Source organism: Melanotaenia boesemani, chromosome 18, assembly GCF_017639745.1.
Source record: "Melanotaenia boesemani isolate fMelBoe1 chromosome 18, fMelBoe1.pri, whole genome shotgun sequence".
NCBI lineage: Eukaryota > Metazoa > Chordata > Actinopteri > Atheriniformes > Melanotaeniidae > Melanotaenia > Melanotaenia boesemani.
The window spans coordinates 8,746,670-8,768,624 of record NC_055699.1 but is presented as its reverse complement, the minus strand read 5'-3'; the positions used below and the strand labels follow the sequence as shown (position 1 = coordinate 8,768,624).

At 39.9% G+C, this 21,955-nt stretch overlaps 1 protein-coding gene across 3 annotated transcripts in view; it reads right to left on the bottom strand.

The window, feature by feature from the left end:
* Positions 1-235: 235 nt before the first annotated feature.
* LOC121628651 (dnaJ homolog subfamily C member 13) overlaps positions 236-21,955 on the bottom strand; it is a 30,058-nt gene continuing 8,338 nt past the window's right edge. The window contains exons 5-57 of one of the 3 annotated variants that reach the window (XM_041967801.1): positions 21,642-21,683; positions 21,319-21,519; positions 20,987-21,193; positions 20,081-20,176; positions 19,768-19,859; positions 19,495-19,661; positions 16,546-16,625; positions 16,272-16,441; positions 15,334-15,433; positions 15,117-15,224; positions 14,808-14,963; positions 14,618-14,674; positions 14,399-14,520; positions 14,210-14,285; positions 13,923-14,018; positions 13,678-13,818; positions 12,833-12,850; positions 11,876-11,958; positions 11,439-11,592; positions 11,258-11,361; positions 11,002-11,161; positions 10,845-10,907; positions 10,643-10,744; positions 10,387-10,491; positions 10,085-10,287; positions 9,862-9,946; positions 9,574-9,728; positions 9,274-9,319; positions 9,012-9,166; positions 8,687-8,888; positions 8,460-8,575; positions 8,270-8,348; positions 8,046-8,181; positions 7,748-7,932; positions 7,576-7,650; positions 7,372-7,491; positions 6,250-6,645; positions 6,042-6,155; positions 5,830-5,946; positions 5,471-5,648; positions 5,299-5,390; positions 5,107-5,206; positions 4,923-4,997; positions 4,718-4,830; positions 4,457-4,626; positions 4,308-4,350; positions 4,047-4,220; positions 3,763-3,942; positions 3,485-3,625; positions 3,261-3,404; positions 3,059-3,158; positions 2,699-2,803; positions 1,236-1,319 (exon numbers count right to left, since the gene is read on the bottom strand). In XM_041967801.1, the coding sequence (XP_041823735.1) occupies positions 2,748-2,803; positions 3,059-3,158; positions 3,261-3,404; positions 3,485-3,625; positions 3,763-3,942; positions 4,047-4,220; positions 4,308-4,350; positions 4,457-4,626; positions 4,718-4,830; positions 4,923-4,997; positions 5,107-5,206; positions 5,299-5,390; positions 5,471-5,648; positions 5,830-5,946; positions 6,042-6,155; positions 6,250-6,645; positions 7,372-7,491; positions 7,576-7,650; positions 7,748-7,932; positions 8,046-8,181; positions 8,270-8,348; positions 8,460-8,575; positions 8,687-8,888; positions 9,012-9,166; positions 9,274-9,319; positions 9,574-9,728; positions 9,862-9,946; positions 10,085-10,287; positions 10,387-10,491; positions 10,643-10,744; positions 10,845-10,907; positions 11,002-11,161; positions 11,258-11,361; positions 11,439-11,592; positions 11,876-11,958; positions 12,833-12,850; positions 13,678-13,818; positions 13,923-14,018; positions 14,210-14,285; positions 14,399-14,520; positions 14,618-14,674; positions 14,808-14,963; positions 15,117-15,224; positions 15,334-15,433; positions 16,272-16,441; positions 16,546-16,625; positions 19,495-19,661; positions 19,768-19,859; positions 20,081-20,176; positions 20,987-21,193; positions 21,319-21,519; positions 21,642-21,683 (6,450 nt within the window). In that variant the 3' untranslated portion in view covers positions 1,236-1,319; positions 2,699-2,747. Of the gene's footprint in view, positions 1,320-2,698; positions 2,804-3,058; positions 3,159-3,260; positions 3,405-3,484; positions 3,626-3,762; positions 3,943-4,046; positions 4,221-4,307; positions 4,351-4,456; positions 4,627-4,717; positions 4,831-4,922; positions 4,998-5,106; positions 5,207-5,298; positions 5,391-5,470; positions 5,649-5,829; positions 5,947-6,041; positions 6,156-6,249; positions 6,646-7,371; positions 7,492-7,575; positions 7,651-7,747; positions 7,933-8,045; positions 8,182-8,269; positions 8,349-8,459; positions 8,576-8,686; positions 8,889-9,011; positions 9,167-9,273; positions 9,320-9,573; positions 9,729-9,861; positions 9,947-10,084; positions 10,288-10,386; positions 10,492-10,642; positions 10,745-10,844; positions 10,908-11,001; positions 11,162-11,257; positions 11,362-11,438; positions 11,593-11,875; positions 11,959-12,832; positions 12,851-13,677; positions 13,819-13,922; positions 14,019-14,209; positions 14,286-14,398; positions 14,521-14,617; positions 14,675-14,807; positions 14,964-15,116; positions 15,225-15,333; positions 15,434-16,271; positions 16,442-16,545; positions 16,626-19,494; positions 19,662-19,767; positions 19,860-20,080; positions 20,177-20,986; positions 21,194-21,318; positions 21,520-21,641; positions 21,684-21,955 lie in introns of all 3 variants that reach the window. The other 2 variants (XM_041967799.1, XM_041967800.1) reach the window with 2 other exon arrangements.

Genomic DNA, 21,955 nt, shown 5'->3' with positions numbered 1-21,955 from the left:
TTCTGTGTAGGACTCTCACTGGAGGGAAAAATTAAATATCAAGCGTTAAGTATAAAACTTCTCAGGTAATTTTGCATTGCTGTCCAGACTGCACATACTGGATTGGTTAATTTTCAACGACTTCCCTAATTTTCTGCTCTGATAGGCAGTTTTGATTTCTACTTCCCAACAGGCAAGGAAATCCATAAGTTTTAGAACACAATGTAAAAACAAAAGAGCAACACTGTGGGTTCCCTTTTATTCTTAAAATTTTATGTACAAGTGTGACTGATTTTTATTTTTTTTTTTCAAATGTACATTCAGTATAGAAAGTTTATATACGTAATATTACATTGAACATTTCACAAATTGCACTAGTCTTTCACATAGATTTATAATCAGAGTCAAGGTCATTCTTCATGTCAGCAGAAGCTCAATTCCTGTGGCTAATTTTCACTCATAAATATTCTAGTGCTTTTTGCATTCGGGGGGGAAAAACTACTTTAAAAGGTATGAGGCAGGGAAAAAATAGCTTTCAGAGAGCAGAATGAGCTAGACATTAGGAGAGCATAATTGTGTTATGAATGGACACAACCGGACATGTCAGCATCAATCTGAGGGTTAAAGCAACATTTTTTATGTGGGGAAACTGGACAGTGAAATGATGCATGACATTTTCTCATTTCCTATGTTATCATTGTTATTATTTTTTTAATTTTGTAATCCATATACAAATTTGTTAAAGACACATTTATGAAAGGGGTGGACAGGTCCAGGGCACAAATGAGGCCAAATACCCTCAGATGATTGGTGGGTTTCAGTATAATCAGAGAGAATAGAGGAATACGATGAGGTGACAATTCCCAACAAGCCTTGGTCTTTCCAAAATTTTCTCATGAAAAAAAAAAAAAACAAAAAACAAATCTAGAGTAAAAAATATATTCATACAAAAAGTAAACATTTTTGTCATTGGAAGAAATCAGAAAAGTAGCACTGAAACAAAACAAATGTGGTCATACTTTAAAACGAAGCATTTCCGAAGACTTGAGTGTCATTTGTAAGGGGAGGGGGTGCTGCAGGAGGTGTTGGAGAGATTTTGGTGATGGCTCTGCTCTCCCCTGTCTTCTTCTTTCCCCACCCCCTCTTTGTGGGAGCAGAACAGTCCCTTTCTGAGTTGCGGCCGTGAAGCTGCAGAACAGTCCGGTGCCTGGGCGAGACCATGTGTGTGTGGGGGGGGTTCCTTCAGCCTTGGTCTCCAGTGTCGTTGTCCACAGGGGGTGGGACGTTGGGCATTACTGTGGTACCAGTTCCCGCTGTAAGGTAACCTGCAACTCCTGGACCTACAAATAAGAGTGAGATGGGTAAGATACAGCCCAGATAGAGGGCTACTGGTGAGCTACAATGGTGACTAAACTAGGCTGGGGGTCCCATAGGGTTTTTAATCTGAACATCACTGAGTGGAGAGAGAATCTGTCAAGACAAGAGTACTGCACACATCTTTTCCAGAGAACTCTGTTTTTTCTTTTCTTTTTTGAGTCTATTCAGATCTCTACTGAAAATGTCTTCACTTTTGAGAAAACTACGTTTCATTACTGACCGATGTTAACTATAGAAATGAAACTTTGACATACAGAATATCAAAGTTTAGTTTTTATAGTTTGGTGTCCTGTATATCAAAATTTCATTTCTATAGTGTTGTCCCAAGAAAAGATATAATGAAATATTTGCAAAAATGCGAGGGGCGTACTCACTTCTGCGAGATACTGTAAATGTTCATGTAAACGTTCTGACTTTCAAATTTTCAGGCAACCAGGCATATGGGCAGAACTCATCAGCTGGATAAAAAACTACTTCAAAAGAATTATCTTACTACTATAGGTCTATCTAGTGTGAGCTGTGCATGTAGGATGTACTAAATTTGACACAAAAAAAGACAGAAATACACTATGCTAAAGAAAAAAAGAAACACTGTATGGATACACACTCAAAGATGTGAACTAGTCATGCATGAAAGGGTGATGGGTACTCCAGTCTTCTGATTTATCAGTGTTTTTGTATGAGGGGAGGGGGACTGGTTTCCAGCATGGCACAAATGAATCCTTGTTGTAGAAATCCTGTCCTCTGCAGAAACAGCTTCTAATGATTATTGACTGTGACCATTAATTGTATTGAGATGAAAATCCCCAAGTAAAATACTGCAACTTCTGTAGGGACAGGCATGAGCAAGACAACTGTATTTAATCATTAATTAATCATCATTATCAAAATTTACACTCTTTAAAAAAAAAAAAAAAAAAAAACTTGGTTAAATCACCAAAGTAACTGAATGACCAAAAACATCTTGGAGGCAGATTTCCTTTTAACATGGCCAGGGTCTGAGTTTAAAAAACAAAAAGGAGGGATAAAGTAAAAGTTAATTGCCACTGTGGTGGTAAACATTTCTCACCGAGGTGAAGGTTTGTTAACTGTTTTTAACTTATTCTCAATGTTTACATCCCTTTCGGCTCCATATTAAAATGTATGTAATTAGTATGTTGGCAAATAAGAAACATTACACTGGCATGGGGCCCTAAATTTTACAATTTTAGATGGATGAATATGAGGGTGGCATGGCATTTTTAGCACTGCAAGATGAAGAGCTCAGAATGGAAAATGAATACGAAAGAAGGATGGAGGTAAAGAGGAAGGGGATGGTGGTAGGAGTCAGGTCAGAGTCTACCTGCATCAGAGCAAAAGAGGGGAGGGCTGTGATGGCCCTGCTCTGGAGTCTAGAGCCCACCTCGCAGTGGGCTGCTGGCGGCCAGGAGAGAAGGAGTGGAGACCCCTGAGGAGGAAATGAGGAGGGCAAAGAGGAAGGGAAGGGCAGAGCCAGGGAGTCATAGGACGTGGAGAAGGTTTAAGCAAAAGTAAGGAATCTGCCAGGTGTTTTTTTTTTTTTTTTTTAGGGTAAAGCAAAGCATTAAGAATCATCAACAGATTAGAAAAAAGGCGATGAGGACTTACCTTTTTCAGTATTCAAAGACTACAATGTTTGCTTCTACAAGTGTTAATTAGCACTTTGGATAAACAAACACGTTACCTGTCAGATAGCCTGCAGTCTGAGACTCTGAGATGAAAAGATCATGTTTCTGGTCTTTGAAGGCACTCCATACCGAAGACCTTGCAAGAATTTCATTCACCTACAAAGAAGTAATTAGAAAAATGTTTCAATTTAAATAAATAACCATGATATCAAACACAAATCTGATGCACCTTCTGTGATTCTGATAACTCATTCCTACCTGCTCTCCATACTGTAGACTGCGAGTCATGGACTTGAGAGCTTTTACTATCTGGGCCTTTGTAGCTGAAGGGTTTTCTAATGTCTCCAAGCCAATTCCTTCCAGTAATTTCAGGAGGTATGGAACTAGCTCCACTCTCAGAGCCTGTTGAGTAGTTAGAAACTTTTATTAAGGCCACATCAAATATAGTGGAAGAAAATGAAGAGGCAAAACTCACAGCTTACCTGAGCTACTAGTTCTGTCTGCTCCCTCTGGAACATGCGATTGAGAGCTTCACAAGCCAGCCCGGCCATGTCTGCCCGTACTTTCATCCCAGCCATCAGGGGGCCGATCGTCTCCAGGGCAGCCATAGAACGTACACACAGCTGCACAAAACAAGGCAGCTTTATTTATGGCATCATATGAAAACTAGTTTAAGCCACTCCTGGGCTTCCTGTGATATTGTGACGAGATTAAACCAGATTCAAGAAAATACAAACACTAAGAGTAAATTATACACTACCTCATTGTCTGATAGGACATGGATGAGACGGATGGAGCTCTTGGGGACAGCATTGTTCTTGTGGTTGAGTGCTGACAGGATGCGAGGCAGATGACCCAGAGGAGGAACCTGATCAGCCAGCTGGGTCTGTGTGCTGAACAGACAAACTGCCGCCGTGGTAACTGTCTCCAGGGCCTCACCCTGCAGAGTTATACATATGTCTGTGAGTAAATGCTCCAGTTTTTTTTTGTCATATTTAGCACATCTCAATGTTTTTTTTTTTTTTTTTTAAAAAGAGAGCTCACATTGGGGTTGTTTTTCTCCAGGAGCTCAGTCAGTGTTTCAAGGAGAGACACCAGGAACTCTCGCGGCTTGCGTAGCACCCAGCTAGGCTGAGCGATAAAGATACGCAAGAAGACTCCACCAACTTCAAGCTCGCCCTGTCCGGCTCCGTAAGCAACTGTGAAGTCCTCTGGTAGCTGAGCACACAAATAAAGAGTTCATACTCACAAAGAGCTACAAAAAATACTGATACTGAAACTGATTCACAGAGATTTCCTACTTACTTTCCAGTTTACTTCAGGATTATCTTTCTGCTGTTTAAAGTGCCTGAAAAAATATTGGAAAGCATCTCATTAGCCAGCAAGGTAGGACCATGCAACATTTCAAAGCCATCATCTCAATCATCATCAAACCAAACTCATGATACACATACTCTAGCATCATCTCCCGGACAGTGGTGGACACTTTCTCCCTTGAGCCGTCATTCCAGATGAGCTCAGGGTTTTCGTGCGTTCCCTCAAATATGTGAACGGCTGCTTCAGCGTTGTCTCTCATGGCATCCATAAATACACCCGGAAGGAAACGCATCAGGGTGAGACGCACCTAGTAGAGAAGTTGTAAGCTTTAGATATGCATTGGGGGCACTTTGAGTGGTTTAAAAAGTGGTTTATATATATATATATAAAAAGCTGACCTTTGGCCCAACCAGCTTGTCTGAGGTCATTTTGGAGAAGAGCTCTGCCGTCTGAGTGCGAACCTGGGGGTGTGTGCAATTACAAAAGAGGTCCAACAAATAGATGAGAGCACCTGCAGGACAAACAGATCCCCGTAAGTATTCATGCATACACAATTCAGTTATATATATGTAAGTTGTCAAGGAAAAGTACAATTACTCTGACCTTTGGCCATAGCCTCTTTGATGATCTTTGTATTTGAAGTCAGTGCATAGAGCGTTTCTAGCACCAACTGCCTGCCTAAAGGATGCAAAAAGGTATGTTAACTTTTAGATGCAGCACACCAATAAGTGTAAAGAAAGAAACACTAACTATATAAAGCTGTAATAATGATTTTGCATGTCCTTACTAGAAGGAAGTGAGTGCAGCAGTAACAGAAGGTTGGACAACACCAGAGATTCAGCAATGTTGCTCACACATTCTTGGTTTGATGTCACTGTATTCACAACCTGAAGGAAAAACCAGTATGTTTACCATGAAGGGACACTGGAATCCACATTTATTAGAAACAGTACAAGGACCTAAAATGAGCCATTTTTACCTCCAAAACCAGCTGCTGCACTCTGCCAGCTCCATGAACCCGCAACAAAGAGAAAAGCAGCTTGAAATGGCCGATGCACTCGGATTCTGAGCCTGTAATCAAACACAGAGAGCGCTTTAGAAACGGAAATCAAGATATCTAAATATCTAAATAAACAACATCAATGTCTCACCAGGGTTGTTCTTGATAACATTGCGGAGAGCCTCCAAAGCCATCTCAGCAAACCGTAGCCTTTCCACATGCTGCTGGGACTCCACCTTGTTACTCTGACTCATAGCCAGCAGAGTGTGGAGATACTGAGCCTGGGAGCCAACATAATCCAGAAGACTGGCAGCAAATGCTTTGGGGAACTGAATGCAAAAATGCTCCGATTAATATCAGCTTGAAAAACTTTATACTATAATGACAATGGGGAACAGTTAACAGTTGTGATGTTAAAGAATGGTATTTCTAGTTATGTGTAACTGGTAATATGACAAAAAAAAGGTTAAACCATAACAAAACTGGACTGAACTGAGTTGTTATACTCACCTCCAGTGGGAAAGAAGGTTGCTCATTGTACACTCGGACAAAAATCTCCCCCACTATGAGCTCTTTGCTGTGATCACTGAACATAAACTCTGCACCAAAGCTTTTATCATTTTCTCCCTTTAAAAAGAAACAAAGGAGTTGCATGAGTGATTGCACCTGTGAAAAACTCACTGTAAGATCACAATTTGGAGGCAACAATGAGTCACTCTTACTCTCTTGATGTTTCCCTCTTGTTGGCTTTCCAGGAACTCTATTAGCTCAGCTCGTGTTCCATTGTTCCAAATTAGGTAAGGATTCTCAGAGTTACTATTCAGCAGCTTTAAGACCTGAACACACCACAAGGAAGGTCCAAATGTACTCACTGCTGATTTGTGACATGTTTTATTAATGCAGCTTTCTCATTTCACCTGTTCAACTAACCTCAGCAGGAGTTCCCGTTCCAAGCTTCCTTGAGATGTATGGTGTGAGCATGGCTGCTAAGCTCTTGCGGATGGTGGGGTTCTCTGGAGGCATGCCCTCTATGCCATTGGTCTCTGAAACAGGGTTGTTGCCATCCGGGGTGTGTGGTGTTTGTGCATAGCCTCCCAGACGACTAAGTGCCACCAGGCTGAGCTTAGCCAAGCTGTTAGCAACTTCCTGTTGGTTTGTGTCCTGGCTAGCCTGCACGCCACTTTCCTCCAGGGTGTAGTCATAGTTGAAGAGGTGGACCAGGAGGTGCCAAAGCACACCAGCATGGTATAGATGGGTCTGTAGGAAGAAATCCACGGCAAAGGAGCTGACGCACTGAACTGCAAGGGCAGCAGTCTTGGGGAGACCCTGAGAGAAAGAAAGGCAGAGAAAATTAATTACTGTTGAGCAAAATACTTTGTCATTTTTAACAGGGCATGTTGGTTAAAGTAAAATTACATACTGTACCTTAATATCACCAAAAATTCTCTACAATATTTACTCCATCTCTAATTATAATTTACTAAAATGGAAGATTGAGGACATATACTTTTTCTTTAAAAACACCTCTAAATTGAGACATTTTTTTAATACCTCTAATATCATAGTTAATATGATAATAGGAGTGATGTTTTAATAATAATAATAATAATGGATTAGATTTATATAGCGCTTTTCAAGGCACCCAAGGCGCTTTACATTGTGTGAATCCATTATTCATCCACTCCTCACTCATACCTGGTGATGGTAAGCTACGTGTGTAGCCACAGCTGCCCTGGGGCAAGCTGACGGAAACGTGGCTGCCAGTCTGCGCCTACGGCCTCTCCGACCATCACCGAACATTCATCCACACATTCATACACCAGCGATGCCAACACTGGAGGCAAGGAGGGTTAAGTGTCTTGCCCAAGGACACAACGACAGATGACTGCGGGAGCGGGAATCGAACCGCCGACCTTCCGATCATTGGACGACCTGCTCTACCGCCTGAGCCACTGCCGCCCCACTTTTTTTCATAACTGACCCCTACAATCAACTTGCTTCCTTTCTTAACACACAATATCCTACTAAGATGAATAAAGTGAAGATCCCGACCTTTCCATAAAACAAAATGTGACACAGGTCCCGGATGATGTTGGGCAACTCAATGATCTTCTCCCTGCATTCTTCAAACTGGGCTGCAACACTGTAGCATCTACAGATGTGCCCGCACACCTGCAGTGTGAGAAGGTATTTAAAAAAAAAAAAGTGTTTAATAATTAGTCAAAAGCAGAAGAATCTCTTTTGTGCTCATTTTACCTGTACAGCCATGTCATCGGGTTTGCTGGATGCAGTTAACACGGCAACACAGCGAGAAAGCGCCTCTAGTAATATCTGAATAAACAGAATTCCGGTCAGTTATTCTGATGCTCCCAGTGCAACTGCGACGTTGAGATATTGATCTTTGAGGGGTTCGTTAAAATGTGAATACCTCAATGCCGCTCTCACGGCGCAGCTCCTCTGCATTAAGAGCCGAGCAGTTCACCGTGTGGAAGGCCAGCTCAGTAGCAGCCGGAAGGAGGGGCGATGTTTTAGAGAAGAGCTGCTCATCCTCGGTTTCCATGGTGATTGTTTTGATGAGCATGGGGTATCCGGCATATTTGTAGGGCTCCAGCTCTGTAGTGGGGGTCAAAGCAACAGCAGTATTACAGGATTGCCAAAACAAACTTTCACATACTCTGTTTTATTGTTGTAAATTTGAAATAAAAAAAAAAAGTCTATCTACATACCTTGTTTATGCCGGTTGAACAGGATGCTCTGTGTTTTGAGGATGAGAATGATGTTTTCTGGATCCGGACCATCCAGGATTCGAGCTGACTTTGTGCAGAGAAACTCGTAGGCTTTGTTAACTTTTTCAAACATGTCCTAAAAGACACAAAACATTGCTGTAATTAAATTCAGAGTTATTTTAAGTATAAACTACTTTTATGGTAGGAATGGTGATTATACATACCCTTCCTTCTGGGTTTTTGTCAGGATGGTACTTCTGTGCCAGTCTGAAGTAAGCTTTTCTAATTTTACTCTCCTCATGCCTGAAGACGAAGATGCAACTCTTAATGACAGTAACATGTTTGATTTCACAGAAGAACACATGTTGTGCGCCATCTATTATCAACAAAAAGAAAAAAACGTCTTCCACTTACTGGCCCTGTCCTTTGGGGAGGTTGAGAACTTCATAGGCTTCATCCACAGACATCGAGGGAGGCTTCTTCTCCACCTCCCTTTTCCAGGCTTCAAGAGTGTCTTTAAGCAGCTTCACCTTTGGTGGTAATAACAGCAATAAATAATTTTACTCATAGAAGCATTTAACATAAAATACAAGCAGGATACTAAAATATAAAGTTGGGGGGGTGGGGTGGACTCAACATACAGCATCTCGAATAGGCCAGTTGGGGAAGTGGGTGGTGTCACACAGATGTCTGAGGTAGTAGATGTTGCAGAAGAGCTCGTTATCCAGCTGAGGGAAGCTGATCACAGGAATGGGGCAGTATTGGTAAAGGGCTCGTGTGTTGCTCTGCAGCCTGGGGCTGAAGTCAGCTACATGGGCTGCAATCTTCTCTATCATCATCCGCCTAAAACAGAATTCAAGCAGAAATCCAAAATTTAGAATTCATTCAAAACCATGGCTTTTTTTTTTTTTTTTTTTTACAGCATTTCTTAATTTGATGGATGGACAGAAGAGAGGCCCTTCTCACCTCATCTCACTGCTCCAAATGGCTTCTGGTGTGTCAAATTCTCCAAGGAATATCTCAGAGAAGCGCTCGGCCTCATAGTTCTCCAGATAACATACCATGGCTTCGGGCAACACTGGTCCCAGAATGCTGCGCTGCACAATGTCCTGACCCTTAGACTGTAGACACAGCATAACACACCACTGTAACTATCAAAACAACCCTAAGCTCGATGGATTTAATCTGTTTTACACAAGGTGAAGCTCCATAATTGAAGGTATTTTACCTCCTCTGATTTGAAAGCTTGTTTTAAATGAGTGTACTTCAGGAACCTACAGAAAAAGAAAATGTCAAATATCAGTACTTACACATCATCTACATGCAGTCTTCAATGTGAACGTTGTTCCTTCATGTTCACATGTAACATGTAACATGCTGTATATCTTTCATTTGCATTTGAAACACAGTAATGTTTTTAACATATTTTTTTATAAGGATGGTGTTTAGAATAATCTTAAAAATACACCTGAAAAAAATATTATATTTATTTACAAAGTCTATGTCAGTGCTTGTGATGGGTTTTTACCTTGCTACAGGAAGCACATTGGAGCCTGTGTACATCATGATGAAGAAGAAGACTCCCGTTAAATAGAGACGCTGTAGATTGGGATTGTCCGTCATCACCAGATACATAAGATTTGCAACTTTCTCCACAAGAATGGGGTCAAATGTCAACAGCAGCTGCAGGGAATAAAACAAAACAAAACAAAACAAAAAAAAAAAAAAACAGGAAACCATTATATGTCATTTGATTTTATCCACTGGAATATGAATGACTTCATGAACAGAAATATTTGACTGAAATCACAATTACCTGAACAATGTGTGGGAGACAGGCATTGTCGCTGATCATCCTCTTGATCTTAGGTAAAGGACGGATAATGGCATTGTCTTGGTCCCTGCGTAAGAGTAAAGAATAATTAATGTCCACTGATTTGTCATACTAAACAAAACTGAAAACTAACAAAAAGATTCACAAAATAATTACTATGTGCAAAACGTGAAAGAAATTTGGACAAACAGCCAGTAGTTTCTACCTGCTGGGATAGTAGGAGCACATGGTGATGAGCATGTTGAGGATCAATGTAGCCAGGTCGGACTCATTCATCACTGCCTGTCCTGTTGCCAGAAGGCACCACTTCAGCTGAGGAATGGCCTGTAGGGGGCGCCAACCGTCCATCCCTTGAGCCCAGCAGCGTGTCTTAGCTGTCAGGACACCTGTATTCCAAAACTCTTGCATCTAGAAAATAAAAATCCGAAACAGAAGAAGTGGGCATCTTCCCAGTTTTTATAATTTGATAAACTGATGTTAGCAGGAACTTCTATCTCTATTTCCTACCTCCTCATAACTAAATGGTCCTCTTCTTTCTTTGTCTGCGTTACCAAAGTACCACTCCTTCTCACTCTCTCTCTTCATGTCAGGTGCTGCCTCCAGCACGTTGCTCTGTGAAAATTAAGACATCTGTTTGATGCTGCAGAAACATTAAAGAATTTCACATATGGGTTGAGATAACTTGTGTAGGCTCATGGAGAATTCTACCATCTGGTGTTATGTGACTGATTCATACAATTACTCAAGAGCCCACAGTTGGTACCTGCAGTGGCACAGTAGCTCTGCTGGTATGCAGATGAGCCAAGGTAAGCAGGTCCACCAAGATGCGTACTCCATTTGAATCCATCACCTCCTTCACATTTTTCTACAGAACAAGAAATTAATTATTATGCAAAACAGAGAAAAAATAAATAAATTCAACAAAGATGTGCAAAGGTGTACCACTGCTTTCATTTATAGCTTACCCTGTTAAGAATGAGCTTGTTGAGAAAGAGGATGAGCCTGTCTCTTTCCAGCCTGTCTGTACACTGTAACAACAGGTATATATTGTAGATTTCAGTATTCACTGGTGTTAAGAAAACTTGTTGTAAACACTTGCAATGACTGTTTGCCTACACGTACCCGGTCCAACATGCCCACAATGTATTTTGTGTCTGTAAAGGGGCCAATCTCCTCATAGCACTTGCCGTAGACTATTGCAAGTGCCTGCAAGCACAGGCACTTCATCATAACTTTTGGTGTAAGCAAAAAGCGGTGGTAGAGTTCATTGAAGAACTCGTATCTGCAAGCAGACGGCGGAGGAGGAGGGTGAATCATCTTTTTGGAACTGAATAAAAATACTGGTGCAGCTTCTTTGGTGACTGAATTGATATCTTACGATCTCTTGATGGCACTTGATTCTTCATTTTCATCTTCCTCCAGCAGCAAACGCAGGTAATAATCGCCAATCTTTATCTCATCTGAAAGGCACTCATATCTCACCTGCAAAAAAAAAAAATAGCTTTGAATTACACCTGTATACATTGCCATTAACAAGCTTTAAAAACATGAACACAAACCTCAAACTCCTGGTGGTTCCAGGAGATGACGGTGGCATTGCCCAGCTCTCGGTCAACACTAAAAGCACGCATCTCCCCCTCCAAAGCATCCCGCAGCTCCTCTCTTGTTTTAAGGTTCCAGATGAGGTTGGAGCGTGCATGGTCAAGCTGGAAACTTAAAGTAGGATAGGAAGCAGAGTGGGAAAAACACATTAAAAGAACAGTATAATTACTGAAAATGGATGGTTTTATTCTTCCATGATCAAAAGCTTTAAATATAACATATTAACCTAAAACTAAGCCTTAAGTAACATTTTTGCTTATACACTCATGATCAGACGTTGAGCTCCTCAGCAGTTATAGGAATAATTGTGTGCTATAAAAATGGCAAATGCATAATTTATTTCAAAACAAAGACTAAATTAAAAAATGAAAAATCAAATGACTATAAAATATACCTGTAATAGAAAAGCTCCCAGTTTGCTTCAATCTTTATCCTCTGCCTTCTCTTTCTCAAGATGACAGGCTTTTGGTTTGGATTCTGTAATTAAACGAAAAAGCAAACCTGTTTCAACAATTATTATTCACAGCATTTGTTTTCTCCCCTCTTATCAGCTTATGGCATAAAACAATTTGTGAAGTCAAGATGGTGACAACATGAAACGAATGGCTTTGCTGGAAAAACAAAAACAAAACCAAAAACTAAAAATTGAGAATTGTAAAAATATTAGGAAAATGAAACAAACACCCAAAAGAACATAATCATACCAACATAAAAAAAAAAACACAAACCAACCAAGACGGGACCGAAACTGGACCTGTTGTATCTTTTGATTATATACTTTTTAAATCCTTTTCTGAAGCAATTTGTGTTTCTCAAAATAATAAGCATGCATCACAAATCCTGTGATTCAATTAGCAAAAAGTATGTTGCTTCACCATGGCCACTTTTGCTTGCTTGTTACACCACCAAAGTAGTTTCCCTTCTGGTTTCATGAAGCAATATGGAAAATGTCCTGCATCATTTAGAAACTGTGGTAAGCAACATGAAAACGTGCTGCAGAGGAGAGGACAGGCTGCTCTGCAAAAGTCTGCCAGGTTATTGTAACTGAACTCCTGCCTCAGAATAAACGGGATCATTATTTATTAAAGCCCGAAAGCTATAAGCAGCATCTGAAAGTTCCAAACATGCAGTCTAGCTGTTACTATGTGCACATGCCCAACAGTTTAAGATTATTGTCTCCTCCATGTTATTGTAATGTCTCATCTATTTTGTGGGAGACTTTTGGTCATTGCTTGGCTGAAGGACAAAGAAAAAAAAAAAAGAAAGAGACCCAAAATGTGCCAGGAAGATGAAAAAATGATTGGTCAAAAGAAAGAATATGATATGAACCCCGACAGTCAGTTTTACTTACCAGGTTATTTCTGTCTTGCTGCATTGTTTGACAGCAGAGAAACCAGAAAAGATAAGGGGAGGGTGGGGTAGAGACACACAGAGAGATTATTGTTCCTCAGATCAAACACAGATGAAACTCAACAAGGACCACAGGTCACTAAACTGTGAATGTATAGAGACTGATATCCACCACTACATTTTATAGACTTAAAAGTTTGCTGGATTAGTTTACAGAGACTCTCTAATCATCCACTAACAACTAACTTATAATTTAAAAAAATAGAAGCATGTTAGGGAGTATTCAAAGAAACCAAGCAATTTTGAGTCATTGAAATGTGCAGCAGGAGTAAGAGAAAAAGAACATGTAGATGAAGTTAGGCTGTTAATGGTCTTAATTTAAATCAGAAATTATTAAAGAGACACCCAAGAACAAACAATAACGACCCAAGAATCTTTTAGAATGACCAATGTTTTCAAGCTAAACTTCAACATATCCAAACACAGGTTCTTCTCAGAGGGAAATGGGGATATTTCCATGTAAATACTTAACAACACGTTGATCACATTGTGCACCTCACTACAACAGACTGCATAAACACAACTGCAATGGAACAAAACGTATACCAGTCCTACAGGAAAATGAAGCAGAAAAATCTAATATATCCTGACAAACAATGTCAGTCCAGCATCAGGTAGCACCTGAGCAGACAACTGCTTTCAAAGCAAAATAACAGCAGCTCCTGATAAAGCATTGTGGTGTTTGGCTCAGAATACTGCAATAATGTTCAGCATCAGCTGGAGGAGGAACAGTCTGCAGCAGTAGATCATTTGAGAGATAATAGTGAATCATGTCTCCTTCCTCACCTCCTTCTGGGCAATGCCCATCTTATCTCTCCAATGCATTAGCACTAGATCAGCTTTCTCCTTTGCAAACTTCTCCACCTCTTTGGCTGCTTTGCCTGCAATCCGTTGCCACTCAGGCACCTTGTTGCGATTTAGTTGGTCCTGCAAGAAGGAAGGATTAAGTAAAGAATATGAGATAATATATTTTCTCCCGATTCCATTCTATTCTCCAAAAATGTTCAGATGTGATGCGTTTGTGCAAATACCGTGGCGATTTTCAAGTTGTCACGAATGTGCATTCTGTCTACATCCTTCTCTGGGACAGGGTCAGGGTTGTCCAAGTAAGCCAACAAACCTGTTGGCTACGAGCACAGAAGATATCATGACAAATTAAAATGGGAAGAGATTTAAACAAGGTATATTTGATGCCAGGAAAAGCATGGGTTTGCATCCTTAAGTTACTGTATCACTGTCATTAACCTAAAAGCTTCTGGCATAAAGACAGGCATCAAATATATGTTTCAGTCTAAACTCAGCTGATTTGGAGGCATACCAGGATCCTTTTAAGGAGGTTCATGGCTACAGGGTTCTCTGCTGTCCATAGTCCCACCAGGTGACGACTCAGTTGCCTGATAGACAAACATTAAACATAAGCAGTTCAGGACAAAAGGTTTAGCGAAGCACAAAAATGTAAATCCGAAAACTACATTTAAGCATTTGTGTGTATTTATTGAAGCTGGACCTGTTGGTAAGCATCCGCTGGTCTGTGCTGATGGTGAACAAAGATGTGTTCAGATGCCTTGGCAGAGCTCCTTCACTTAAAGCCAGCTCTTGCATCTTAGTAGCTATTTCTTTGTCTCCCTCCTAAATTTAAAGACAGCTGAGGTTATTATAATCATAGATAGGTGGTAAGAGACAGACTTGATGGTCAGCACTGCAAAGAACCTACAAAGAAACTTACCTCAATAATGGCTTTCATCACCAGGCCTGCTCCCTTCACTATTGCCATGGAGGGATGCTAAAATAGGGGCAAAAAGATTAAAAATACATGATATCTACAGCTGCAAAAAAAGAAAATTCTGAACCCCATCATTACTATAAAATAAGAAAGTTAAACATTATTTAAACGTTGCATTAGTGGACTCTCCCACCTGGAATAGCTTGAATAATGTACGACCATTGGAGGCGACCATCTCAAGCAGCATGTCAAACTGCTGCCCTTCAGTGGTTTCACTGTAGGGGGCGCAGAGAGCAAACGTTAAGAAGTCCAACAAGGAGCTGATAACTAAAGCTCCAGTTCCATGGTCCTGGGAAAAGAATGAAGATAGGAGAAATTAGATCAGAAATGACGATTCACTAAAACAAACACAAAACACAACTTTAATCACAAAAGTGCAGTGTTTTCTAACAAGCCTAAAATCAATCTTTTGCTAGTTTTCTGACAATAACAAGACATGTACCACGTTAGTGATGAATTTTTCAAGAAGGTTTTCCAGAAACTTCTTAGAGGAAAGAAGAGAGGCCTTGTTTAACTGTTCTTGCCTCAGGTCATAGTCATCGTGCATTGGCTGGAAACACAGAAAGACAGAATCTCAGCTAAAGTTAAATATATTTGACGCCATTTCTATATTTATAATACACACATACAGGGCTGACATTTAATCCTTAAATACTTACACACATAAGGGCACAGAGCATGTCTATAGCAGCATGAGTCACACTATTGTTGTTCCTTTTTAAAGCTTTTACCGTCTTTACTCCCAACTTTTCCCTGAACCTGGAACATACAAATAAATTTAAAGATGTAAACACAAAAAAAAAACAAAAAAAAAACAAACAAACAAAGAACATGCTTTGAGAAAGGCAATGCCATAAAAATAATAAACACTAATATAAAAAGAGGTCTGGGATTGCATACACAAAGAGTTCATTGCTTTACAAGTGGCTTGTTGTTTCCTTTGCTTATTGACCTGTTAGAGTGCATCATAAAAGAGCTTATTTATTGTTTATTTATATTAGGCAGCATATTGAGATTGTGCAAGGGGAACAAAGCTACACTGGCAATGAATCTTTTCAGGAAAACCAATTCTGGCTCATTTGCTGCACAAGTTACAAGGAATAAATAGTCATTTTAGTTCCTCTCATACATCTCAGTGACCCTGAAAGACAGCAAGGAGCCTGAATGTGAGAGATAAACAGAAATGTTGAGGTTAGGAAGACTGAAGCAAAAAATTGGAAGGTGAGATGAAGGCACAAAAATAAGAGGATAAAATGCTGATATTGGAGGCCAGGATAAAATGAAGAATGAAGCAACAGTGAAGAAACGTAACCTCTCATCTGAGATGCCCGTCTTACAGATGAAAGCACAACAAAGATAAAGGAGGAGAGGACTGACAGACAGCTAAGACAGACTGGAAAAGATCAAGAAGGACTTAAAATATAGACAAGAGGGCAGACTGAGATGTATGGATTCATATTTACGTTGCATCTGTGAGTCCAGAACCTTGACCAGACCTTGGATAGACAGAGCATGCCTGTTACAAGCAGCTCAGCAAAGGATTTTATTAAAGAAATATAAGTAGGTGAGAAGAGAAACATATGTGCTTCAGTCTTACTTAGGCAGCTGGGTGAAAGCCTGGAAGCCAGCCTTGGAGGCCACCAAGCGCCGTATGGCCTGAAAATGGCTTTCCAGCTCAGCGTTATGAGCTGGGAGCTCGGCCTCCTGGGATAGAAGAGCCAGGATGGCATTGTTGATGAGCTTCTCTTTGTTCTCAGAGAAAAGGCCCTGAGGAAGAAAAAAAGAAGAAAAAAAAAAGTCAGTGGGAATTTATCAAAGGTCCAGCTCAGGCAGATGGGTACACAAATCATTCAGAAAGTGAGCATACTTACATCTTGGGTTACTGCATGTAGCACTCCGCTGTAGGATATGTTGGCATTAAACCTGAACACTGCATCTGCAAAGTTGCCATCTAAGCAAAGCAGGAAGGGAAAAAACATTTATAAAGAAAATACGAACTAAGAGGTTGGCAAGAGTAGAGCTGTGCTTTGGTCATTTTTAACATGTGGTGTTGTACCGTTATCCTTGAAGGAGGAGTAAAAAGCTGGTCATGCATTACCATTTGAAATGATGGTAATGATTCACATTTTCTTATAATCTCTCCCGGGAGATACAGAGTGCATTTCCATGCATACTAATATCTAGCTGCTGAGTCCTACTAATCTTTGATCATACTGGAAATCTGGTGTTTACATGGAACATGAGAAACCTGCTTATTTTTATCACTCTATAGATGGAATACTTTTATGTTGCATCAGATCTTTATAGATTAAATATCCATATTTCTGATTAAGTGCACAGTATTTAACTTCTCAATATGCCAGCTGATTTTATGTGTATATTTTCTATGTGGAACACCAATACCTGAGAACTGATGGTTCTCTTTGACAACCAGGTGAACAAAGCAGACTGAGTCACCAGGAGCTGCTTGTATCACAGTGCAATCTTAAGGACAACAGATTTGTCAACATGACGGCTGAAACTGCTTTATAACCATCAGTCAACAAGCTGGAGGCAAGTCTGGTGAGTAATTTTAGTGTGTGATGCTCTGCCTCAGATCAGCCATGCAATGGGAATCCACTAATCTTTAAAACTCCTGATTAAAAGACATCATGTGAGTATCACAACAATCACACAAAACTGAAAATTTTGTAACCTGAACTCAGCTTGAATGGCTTTTTGTGAACATGCAAACACAGAGTTTGTATGTATTCAAATTTCCAATTACAAAATTACAGTATGCAATTTTGTGAATAATAAGGAATCTTTCTTTGTTTTCTTTTAAGTTTAGGCCCATTTATGCGCGATGCAGAAGACAGATATGCAGGCAGACGGATACTTTTGTCCGTCTCCAGCGTAGTTTACAGGTGTAATTTTGTCTGTTTTCGGAGGCCTTGTGGATCCATTGCTTGATGCAGCAAATGGAGCAATACCACCGGAAACAGTGCAGGACAGTGTTAAGGCTGTATAGCTGACAAGAAACAAACCAGGGAAGAAGAAGATGAACAGGAAGAAGGCGGCAAAGACAATGGGGGCAACAATTGTAGAGATGGTGGAGCTTTTGAAGAAAGTTGCAAACCACTTTACAGTGGTGCATTTCTGCCAACAAATGGTGTCTGAAACTGATGTCATAGAACTCTGAACTCAGCGCTGCCCAGTGGATCAATGGACTTTACAACCAAAGACGTGTACAAGTAAAAACATAAGACGTGTGAAAGTATGAGGGCGGTGAGACATTACTAGGTTTGAAACGGACGTCCCTAATTACATTCATAAGGGAGCATAAATGGGTCTTAAGTCTGAAAAATGGAAGTATAAATTACAATGTTTTGTTGCTTTTTTTTTTATTATTACACAGATTATCAGAATATACAATACAGGACTGGACGATTAATCAATAAAATCGATAAATCGAATTTTCCATTTCTGCCGATTTATTTTTATGAAAATCTGATTTTTTTCCATAGTTAGTTAGCAGCAGACTTAGCCCTCCCTCCACACCAGAAAAGTGTTTGTCTGACAGATTTTCAGTGACATGACCCTTCACCCATGCCTCTACAAGATGCAGAAGTCAACTTTAGCCTACAAACTCTCATTAAGAGAGAACCTACATCAGGGGAATTATTTCGGCAGTGGATCCTGTTTGATAAGGATCCAGATGGAAAGAAATCACAGATGCAGTTGTGTTGCATATTTCTATGTAAGATATAAATTTATATATATGGTGAAAAAGTTATGACATTATATCATTATATGCTTTATTTTTGCTGGCATTCATTCATATGAATAAATGTTTTTAATAAGTTCATTTATGTTTTGTAAAAGGAAAAAAAAAATCTATTAAAATCGGAAATCGGATTTGGTTATAAAAAATCTGAGATTTTATTTTTAGGCCATATCGCCCAGCCCTACAATATTAAGAATGCTCAGATGTTCATAGCTGCAACTCTGATATAGTCAAAAGTTTAGTAATACATTTATATTTTATTCGTATTTGCATGTGACATTTTAGTTATTTGTACCAAACAGGACAATGACATTAAACTTATTGATCTGACCCACTATTTGTATCATATATAAAGCTAAGGAGTCTTTCTCTGGGATATACATAGTATATATACGCCTAGTGCTCCCACCACAACGTGGCGCAAAATCAGTAGCTAGACTCTTCTCCTCTGTTGTTCCCCGGTGGTGGAACGATCTACCAAACTCCGTCCGATCCGCAGAGTCCGTATCCACTTTTAAGACCAAGCTAAAGACTCAGTTGTTTAAGGAGCATTTCCACATTTAGCTTAACTAAATGAGTCAGAAAGATTTGTCCAGCTTTTTGGCTCAACCAAGTACTGAAGAAGCTGTGTGCACTTATGCCCAAGATGATATTGTGTGATGAAATCATGCACTTATGCCCAAGTTGATATTATGTGATGAAATCATGCACTTACGACCTACTTGATATTGTGTGATGAAATCGTGATCCTGTATTTAAATAAAATGACTAAAAAAAAAAAAAAAAAAAAAAAAAAAATTTATATGCACTGCACTAGCACTACATGACAGCACCTGGGTCCAACTGGACTCAAAAGCGGTCTGACTATCACTTAATTATGACGTCCCATCTTGTTTGAATTCATGCTTGTGTTGTTCTTCCTCTCAAATGTAAGTCGCTTTGGATAAAAGCGTCTGCTAAATGACTGTAGAATAGAATAGAATAGAATAGAATATCTTAACCGTATTAGTCATATGACATAAAGATAATGAGTCTTAATAAAGCATTGACTTACTAGGAGGTGCTGCCAGGAATCTCAGATGCAAACTCTCCACCTCTTCATCTACTGGCATGCTCAATAAACCCCATCTTTGCCCTCTCTGCGTGGGAGCCATCTTAACACACACATCCCTGTTTCCTGATGCTCGAACTCCATCAAGTAGGCTGGCTAACAGGGAGTCCCTGCAGACCCACACAGAAACAAAGTCAGCTAAATGCATCTCAGTGATCAGTATGGGCAGATGAAAAGTACAAAAAAAAGAGGGAATAAGTGGCCATGTTTGGGTACCTTTCAGTAGAGGAGTACTTCCTGATCTGACCCCTGATGAATTCAACTGTAAACACCTGAGGGTTGTCTACATCACAGATGAGAGCAAATACCTAAAGAGAGACAAAAACATAAGATGGTAGAGGACAGATTACTCACATCTTACAGGATCAAGTCCTTTCATCCCAGCTGTTAACTTGCATTGATGCAGTTCATACATAATGAAACAAATACAAATAATCAAAATCAGTATGGAACTACTTTAGAGAGATCAACTGGACAGGACAAAAGTGGCAAAACATTTTATGACTAAGGTGCTTAAATGGTGGCTCACCTCTCCAAAGGGTTTAATGGTGACTATATTGTATGAAGCTGGGTCTCTCTCTACCAGACATGTTTCTGTCAGGGCCAGGATACGCTTAACAGGCTCCTAATAGAGTTTAAAAAACAAAATGCAACAGGATCATAATACATAACATAAAGCTGCTAATACAAAATAGCCATTGCAGACTTGAACTTGTGACATTGCTAAGGTATAGCACGCACAAACACATCTGTGCACACATACATAAATTCATCACAATACAACATGGGTTTAATATATTGCCATGTTTTTCAACCAACAATTTACTAATCATAAATAAAATTCTGTGCAACATTATAAAAGCAGGAGGTTACAGCAAGATAAATCAAGATCCTGACGTTACACCACCTTATTCTAATCTGCTCATCCTTGACTAATTTGTGAAAACCTCGCAAAATCTTATTGAAGAAAATGGCACTGATGGCTGCACAAGCTGCCCCCAGTACAGTTGCATAAAAATAGGGCATAAAACATGCTTTTACTGTACTGTACTGCTATTACATGCTATTACTGTACTGTTTTACTACAATATCTGAACTTGGAGTGCACACTGCAGTGTTACAGTTTTACAAAAAAAAAACAAAAAAAAAACAAAACAGCAACTGCCACTGAGAGATGTAGGACAAAATAAATAAATAACATTAGGGAGTAGCCTCCTCTATTGCATTTACTGATCCTGTGTTCTTTAATTCTTTCTGTCAATCAACCCTGATGCTGTCTTGAATTATGAAAAATGAGCTAGCTAACAATTTAATTAAGTTGGTGCAAAATTTTCAACAGAAAAGCAATCTCATAAGGATCTCCAGGTGTATGTCTGAACCTACTTTGATGACCACAGAACTTTGAGAAAAACAAAGACTGGCAGAGTGTTCTGACCGGGTGTCGAGGGGTGATCTTCTGCACCACAAACTCGGCCAGGGAAGTGATGCTCTCGTCTGAACTGTATTTCCCCAACCTGTCCGTTATAAAACCCTCAAAGGTCAGAGCTTCCTTCCTCAGACGTAGCATGATGCCGATAAAGTTTCCTGCATGCTCTATGGCGCTGCGGATGATCTCATCTCGATGCTCTGAGGCAAACAGATGCTGAGAGAAAGAAGCAAAAAGAGACCGTAAAAAGGAGGGGAAGGATAAGCTTAACCCTCCAAAGGCAGCACATACAAGAAAGAACTAAAGGATTTGGGTAGACATGCAACATTACGAGAACATACCAGCCTGCTGAAGCCACCGTAAAGGATGCAAAATCCTCCCTGGTAGTCAGAAACCTCGACAAAGCCCTCTACATTTCGGTAGTCATAGGAACACACCACTCGGTTAGTGAGGGGGTCGATTTGGTCGATGCCTCCGGGTGTCACCTCTAAACTCACAGACTTTCGTGTGTCACTCCAGTGATGCTTGTAGCAATTGTAACGCTGTGAACAGTATAGCAGACATGTCGTTAAATTACAAACACTGCCTCAAACTGGCAAGCACATACTCAAGCTGATAACTCTCATTTGGACCTTCCATTCCACTTTTTAATACCAGTACTTACCCTGCCAGTTATTTTCCCCTCTGAAAACTCTGTTCTGAATCTCTGCCAATCAAAAAGCATAAGGAAACAATGACAAACATCTCTTAACAGCTAAATTACTTCTTCATAGTAACTACAAAGAGCATCCAAGTCTGCAAAATTACAAAAAGTTATATGTGGAAGTACTCGTCCTTGCTATTATTTAGAAACATTTCATCAAAGTGATTTTACTTCCTCATGATCTGCTGATTCATATCTGTGTTCCACAACACGAATCAAAGTATAAGTTTCAAGCCCTGCATTCCTTACAGTGCAATGGGCATTAAGTTACATTT